This window comes from Otolemur garnettii, unplaced genomic scaffold (genome assembly GCF_000181295.1).
Source record: "Otolemur garnettii isolate 467f Iridium unplaced genomic scaffold, OtoGar3 scaffold00039, whole genome shotgun sequence".
Lineage (NCBI taxonomy): Eukaryota > Metazoa > Chordata > Mammalia > Primates > Galagidae > Otolemur > Otolemur garnettii.
In genome coordinates this window covers 14,145,198-14,152,451 of record NW_003852434.1, presented here as the reverse complement: position 1 = coordinate 14,152,451, position 7,254 = coordinate 14,145,198, and the positions used below count along the sequence as shown (strand labels likewise).

General features: G+C 46.0%; 1 protein-coding gene across 1 annotated transcript; it reads left to right on the top strand.

The window, feature by feature from the left end:
• The first annotated feature begins 925 nt into the window (after positions 1 to 925).
• On the top strand, positions 926 to 1,477 carry LOC100951772 (C-X-C motif chemokine 6). Its single transcript, XM_012805321.1, has 3 exons — positions 926 to 1,037; positions 1,125 to 1,260; positions 1,378 to 1,477. Exons 1-3 carry the CDS (start codon positions 926 to 928, stop codon positions 1,475 to 1,477), a joined length of 348 nt encoding a protein of 115 aa, XP_012660775.1.
• The last annotated feature ends 5,777 nt before the right edge of the window (positions 1,478 to 7,254 follow it).

Sequence of the window (7,254 nt, the reverse complement as noted above, 5' to 3'; positions counted from 1 at the left end):
ATCTCTTCTACCTCCCACAGCTTCTCTAAATCCTGCCAAATACACCCCTGGCTGAGGAGCCAGGACTGGGCAGGCTGGGCTCTGGGGCCGCTTCAGTCTACCCTCATCCCTCTTCCCCCAAGGAAGACCACGACCTCTTCTAACTCAACAGGATACTGAACTGCCCAGCTCCGGAGGGCATTTTTCCGGGGCCATTTGCTGGGCGATGTAGAAGATTTGTTTGTTGAACGGCTTGGCTCACAAGCTTGCAGAAGTAGGAGTCTGGAATTTCCAGTACGCAGCCTCCACTTGGAGCCTGTTTGGGTCACTGACTTCCAGTGGGAGCAGAGACACTTCCACCACGTTGGTCTCTGAGGTTGGCTGAGGTGCCAGGGAACCTAGAAGGACCTGCCTGCAGGGAGGAGAAGCAAGTTCTTTCAGGTCCGAACAACTCCACGGAGGGCCTGCATTTCCGTAATAATAACACTACTAATTAGACAGGGTTTAAGACATTCAGATATTTTTCAGAATGCAAAGCCGGGGCTATTTTAGTGTCCGTCTGTCTCTCTGGATGGCGCCCAGGAGCGCCGTCCCGCAGAGGCGCTGGCCCCGCAGCCCCGCCGGCCCGGCCCGGCTGCCCCGAGGCCGCCCTCCCGCCGCGCAGGGAGGGACCGCGAGTCCTCCCTGACGGGCGCCGGCCGCGCCTCCCGCCACCCTGCTCCCCGCCCGCGCTGCCCCGCTCCCCCTCGCCAGCCCCCACTTACCTCCCAACCCCCATCCCAGAGACCAGGGAATTTCCCTCAACATCAGCCCAAACTTGAGTTTCCTGCTGGGGGAAGGGGGTGCGGATAAAAGGAGTGCGGAGGGCACCCGGCAGCCACAACCCTCTGGAGCCTCAAATCTGCGCGCCCTCCCAGGCTCTAGAGCCCGCACCTCTCCGGCCGCTATGCGAGTCCTGCCCAGAGGCGTCGCCCGCGTCCCCGGCCCCTCGGGCTCGCTCTGCGCACTGATCGCGCTGCTGCTGTTGCTGCTGACACCGCCGAAGCCCCTCGCCCACGGTGAGAGCGCGTCCCGCCCGCGCCCAGCCTCGGGGAAGAGCGCTCCCCGCCACCTGCCCTATCACGGTGTTTCTCTTTCTTCCCTAGCTGGTCCTGTCGCCGCTGTGGTGCAAGAGCTGCGCTGCATTTGCTTAAAACCCTCTTCGGGAAGAGTTCACCCCAAAAACATCGTTGACGTGCAGGTGATCGCCTCAGGGCCGCAGTGCTCCAAGGTGGAAGTGATGTAAGTTCCCGGCGTGTGGCCCCACTGTGACCCTGGCAGGAGGCTGGGCCCCCAGCCTGGGCCCGGGTCTTCACCCCTGTGGCTCACGGCGGCGGCGCCCTCTTTTTTTCTCTGCAGAGCCACCCTGAAGAACGGGAAGGAACTCTGTCTGGACCCAGAAGCCCCTTTGATCCAGAAATTCATCCAGAAATATTTGAATAGGTACTTGCCAACTTGACCTTTGTGGTTTCTTAATCTCTTCTAGGGACAGGGTCGTCATTCTCTCTGGAAAGTCTGGGTTACCTCATTTCAGACTATGCTTAGAATTAAAAGGTTGCTAAGAAGAGAGAGGAAAGGTTTCCTGGGGGGGCCTTGGGAAAACCCTGACCACCAGTCACACATGCGAGAGCGCCAACACCGAGTCCTCACCCCACAGACTTTTCGTCTACCCTTTGTTTTTATTGGACTTTATTTTCATTTTCGCCAAATGTTTTTAAAACTGTGTTTTGGATAAAGGGTTGGAGAAGAGAGAAGTGTGAAGTTTGGTTAACCCATGCGACTCTTTTCTCAGCAGTGGAAAGAAGAAAAACTGATTAAGAGCAAGAACTGGGCGCTGGAAATCCTGCCCGGTCTGCAGCAGAGCAGATTCCGGGGGTCTCTGGACCCAGAGAAGATGGGAAGGGGGGCTGACTTTCCCAGCAGCCAGCTTTCTCCCGTCACACACTTTGAAGAGGGGAGGGAAAGCCAGTTGGTCCCTGAAACTTTCAGCACAGCTCATACAGTATTTTAGCATTGTGTTTCCTGTAATATCTTGCTATTTTATTTGCTATATTATTAGAATATGTGATAATTAATTATATTGTGAGTAAAGAATCGCTGGTTGTTAGACTTCAAAGTGTCTTGAAGCGACTGTTGTATTTCTAGAATATTTTTTAATAGTGTAGCTGAAAAGGCTGTGGATGGATTTCGTATGGGATTGATGTTTTACTAAGGTCCTGTTAGGGGCACACCCTGTGACCCCTGCTCTCCACGTTGTAGAGTTGTTTCTTGGGGCTGGGAGGGTGTGGAAGTTGCAGTGCCTTAGGAAGCTGGGCATCTTATACCACTGTCTGTATGGAATGGAGTTCCTTATTTAGAATGTCTAAACATTGAAGTTCTATAAGGACGAATATATTCTCTTCATATCATTTTAGACATTTAATGTCTTCTTCGTATGGCATAGTGTCAGGATTTACTCATCGAACTGATATCATCTGCTGTTTATGATGTTACCAGAAATGCTGTGACTGTGGCCACTGATTATATGTTTTGAATAGATGAAGAAAGTAGGAAACAGGTAAATTCATGACTTCTACGTTTTATAGAAATGCATTCTTTTAGTCTTTGTAAAATAAAACAAACTTAATATTGATCTACTATGAAAGTTTTAAAAACGTATTCTACTTGTGTAAAAATTCATTCTTTGGTCTTTAAAAAATAGTGTATCTTTTAAAGGTTTTGGCAATTCTGTGAAAAGGCATCACATTTGTATCACATCTACTATATTAAAATTGCATGTTTTATTGTGTCTCCTCAGTTGGTCATATTTTGTTCTTTGGGAAAAAAAATAAAAGACTTCTAAACTTACATGTTGTTCCTCCTTTCTTATATTGTTATAATGGATTTTATTTTTCTTTAATTCTACGTTACTTTTTAAAAAATTCCCTCTGCTCCTCTGTGTCCAGCAGAGAGGGTCCTCCCTTCTCAGTCTGGGGCAGACTTGGTCCAAGACCCCTTCCTTTCCAGTTCCTCCTTTCTTAGCACCACTGGCCTCAGGGGGCCTTTACAAGACACAACAGGCTTCCCTATCTTCAATCCTTACCACTCCCTAGTTCCCAGACAGGGGATAAAAATTGCTGTGTGGCACCTGCAGTCCCTTCTCATACAGCACCTTCAACTTCCCTGCTCCCTCCCCTCTCCCACAGTTAGGCCCTGAGTTTCTTAGCAAGCATGTGACTTGGCGGGTCCTCACCTTTGCACCTCTACCTGGAAGGAACTTCTCTCTCTTCTGCTCTAAGGGAGGGAGCTTACTCACCCCTCAGAGCGCACCTCTGTCAGGATGCTGACACACCCAGCAAAGCTCCTGCTCTCCATTTTGATGTTCCTGTAGTATCTTCTAGATGCCGGAATTATAAAATTATATTGCCTTGGTGTTATTTCTTTATAAAATCCTTCACCCTCATTACTAAGTGCTCCCCAGGGCATCAAACATGTTCCAAGCATCTGCATCTCCCTGGCCTGGCACAGGGAAGTTACGTTGACACACAATTGTCAGGTAGTGTTCTAAAATTGATGACCTGGCTCACGGTAGGAGTTGGCTAAATTATAATTTCTTACCCTCTTCTCTCCTTCTTGTCTACAGGCAGTGCCACAAGGCCTTTGGCATACGCAGTCCCCTCAACCCGTCACATCTACCTCTCACTGACACCTGGTGAGCTCCCATCCCCTCTCCTTTGGGAATAGCTCACTGGTCATTTTCTGGAGGCCACCTCTCTAACTCTTCCTCCTACCAGATAAAGGCCCCTTTCCTACCCTCTCATAGCATTTTGTGCTCATTTTTTATTTTATTTATTTATTTTTTAAGACAGAGGCTCACTTTGTCTCCCTGGGTAGAGTGCGGTAATGCCATAGATCACAGCAACCTCAGACTCTTGGGCTCAAGAGGTCCTCTTGCCTTGGCCTCCCAAGTAGCTGGGACTACAGGCGCCATCCTCATGCCCAGCAATTTAAGAGACTGGGTCTGGCTCTCTCAGGCAGGTCTGGAACTCCTGAGCTCAGGCGATCCATCTGCCTCGGGTTCCTAGAGAGCTGGGATTACAGGCATGAGCCACTGTGCCTGGCCCCTGTTCTGTGCTTATTTACAGAACATTTTCTGACCACAGAGACTGGAGTTTACAGAACCAATGTACATGTGTTCTTTAGTTTCTCCTCTATCTACACCAGCTTCACGGAGATCTCTGTGTGGGCAGGGATGATGTTTACCACATTCACCTCAGTTCCTGGGACAGTTTCTAGCACACAGTAGGTACGTGAGTAGATGACTGAGCTAGGCTAACCAAGTTCCACTTCTTCTCAAATATTAAAATGTCAACTCCCTATAAATAGCCCACTCTTAAGTAAAGCAAGAAAAGGAAAGGAAAAAGGCTAGTCAAATCAGCACAAACTCACACTGCAATCCGGTTAACATATGATATAATATATGCTTATAGCGACATTATTTGCATATATTAGAATATTCTAATACACCATCAGCATATCTACCTGTATTCAGGTTTTTCTGTATCTTTTGATTTCTGTCCTCACGTATAAAACGTCCATTAGATTATTGTTTTCTCTTGTTATATATTGATACATCTCTATAAGAGTAAAAAGACAGATACAAAGACCCAGAAAAACCTAGAGCAGGTTTCACATAGATGTGTATGCTCACAATTTTTTCAGTGATTTTGAAACCTAAAAAATACCTCTAATTATTTTTAAAAGAGTTAAACTTCTGGGGTATCTCTTTGCTTTCTCAAATAGTATCCCCCCCCCCAAACCTATGAACTATCCACTAATCTTGGGTAAACACTCAAAAACAAATCACCAGAAATGTATGAACTCTAAACTTCAGTGTTTTAAGACTCCTTGATTTGTTCTATTGCCCTGGATTGAATAATAGTTGATAGTAATAAATTAAAGTATATCAAACACACTTTAGATGTGTAAAATATAACTTTTGTGAGGAAATAGACATTACTGGTAACTTTTACTTAATTGCCATTTAAAGTCTTTGCTTCTCCCCTAAGCAAAAGTTATAAGTTTCATTTATACATAGACCACAGAATAAGACCTATTTATAATGTGACTGCAGTTCTAGTTGTCAAGTCTGTAACGGGTCACTCCAGAAGGAAAAGAGAGAATAGTGTTATTACCAAAGAGTAACCTCTACCAGAGCCTTGGTGACAGCTGCTCATATTATGACCACTGCTAGTTGATCCTGCCACTAGCAAACTCCAGCATATCTGGGGAAAACTAATCTACTGTGTGTCTTCTAGGGATATGTCTTGGATCACTTCAAATTGAACAGGTGCTGAGCTGAAATCCACTCTGTGTCAGTGCTCCACTCAGGCAACTTTCTACATGCTCATATCCTTCATTCCACCAGACTTTCCTGGTGTGACACAGGCACATAATCCTTCAGTTCCTGAAGGTATCACCAGACCCATGATAGTATATGACTAGTGGCCTTGTTTTTGTATCATAGTTTTAATTCTTGCATAAGGAAAAGAATTACTATTCTCACGTATAGTCAAAGTCCTTCCTGGATGTTACAAAATGAAAAATTTACCAGACCTGAAGAGCACCTGGGGAATTCTAGTTGCCTCCCTGACTGAATCAAGGATGAGAAGGCGAGTGCACCATGATTCTGACTGTGGCTGACACTTCTGGTTCACTCTTAGCACAATTAGTATCATATTATCAGGAAGGATTGTTCATGCTTCAAATATGTAAGCGGAGATAATAACAGAGAGAGTCCTAGGGTTTACGTTTAAAATTTTGTTTTTACCAATTCTAGAGTCCTATTTCTTAAACACAGAGAAATCACAAGGACTTTCCCTGGAAAATCTACCTACTGAATGGATGTTTCCCCTCATGTAAATTCCTGTTTGTGTTTTACCCATCTCTAGGATTGGGCAAAGAGAAAACCCAGTTGCCTTGTTTGCTGCAAGAGAGGCTAGTCTTACTTCTCCACAGTTGGTGGGGCAGTGCACAGAGTAATTTCAAGTTTAGTTCTGAGTATGTCTACCCATGTGAGACTGACGATTTTTTTAACATCTGTATTCCTCTGTTTTCTCATATCTAAAATCAATATAATAATACCTATCTTACAGGCACCTGGAACTCCATAAATGCCTGATAGACACTTGTTTCCTTCCCAAGTCCTCTAACTCAAACTTCATTTTACACATGAGAAAACCAAAAACCCTACTTTTAAATCTATATTTCACGTACCTAGTTTTTAGTGCTCCTAAAAAGTTGTTTCTATGAGTCTTCTTAAAGAAGCATCTTTGTGTATTTTGTATATATTCCCTGTCAGTTACATAGTAACTACAAAAAATGTGTGCATTTTTGGCAGCACCTGTAGCTCAGTGGGTAGGGCACCGGCCACATATACCAAAGCTGGTGGGTTCAAACCTGGCCCACCAGCTCAAACAACAATGATAACTGCAACAACAACAACAAAATAGCTGGACATTGTTGCAGGCATCTACAGTCCCAGCTACTTGGGAGGCTGAGGCAAGAGAATCATTTAAGCCTGGGAGTCTAAGGTTGCTGTGAGCTATGATGCCATGGCACTGTACCCAGGGTGACAGCTTGAGGCTCTGTCTCAAAAAAAAAAAAAAAAGTATGCATTTCCCTTCATAGATACATTAATCAAATATTAGCTTATTGACACTTATTGATAATCTTGTTACATACCAGACCTTGTGCAGAATTTTTATGATTTGGAGATTATGTAGAAGAAGAGTTCTCAGTCTAGGTTAAGGTCTTTTTGCAGCAAATATACTTAGTTTCCCCACAGAACAAAGATTTTTTAGTAAGGAGAAAGGAAGAAAAGGGAGGAGAAGTGACAGGAAGGACCAGGAAAGAAGAGAGGAGGGGAGAGGGGTGGGGAGGGAAGGAGAAGAGGGAAGGGGAATGGGGAAGGTTGGGGAGCAGAAGGGAGAGGGGAGGGAGGAGGGGAGAGGGATGGGGAGGGAAGGAGAGGAGGGAAGGGGAAGGGTGGGGAGCAGAAGGGAGAGGGGAGGGAGGAGGGGAGAGAGGACGGGAAGAGGAAAAGTTTAAAAAGAAGACCACAGATACAGGCCTCCTCTGCTTCCCACTTTCTTCCCTGTGGAGAGGAGAAGAAACAGGAGGGGAGAGGCCAGGGAGGGAAGGAGAGGAGAGGAAGGGAGAGGGGTGGGGAGGGAAGGGGAAGGGTGGGGAGGGAAG

Bases quoted from the DNA above. Each gene is read 5' to 3' on its own strand.
- LOC100951772 (XM_012805321.1), top strand. From the start codon at position 926: ATGCGAGTCCTGCCCAGAGGCGTCGCCCGCGTCCCCGGCCCCTCGGGC. The intron at 1,038-1,124 runs GTGAGAGCGCGT...TTTCTTCCCTAG, and splicing joins GCCGAAGCCCCTCGCCCACG to CTGGTCCTGTCGCCGCTGTG. The intron at 1,261-1,377 runs GTAAGTTCCCGG...TTTTCTCTGCAG, and splicing joins TGCTCCAAGGTGGAAGTGAT to AGCCACCCTGAAGAACGGGA.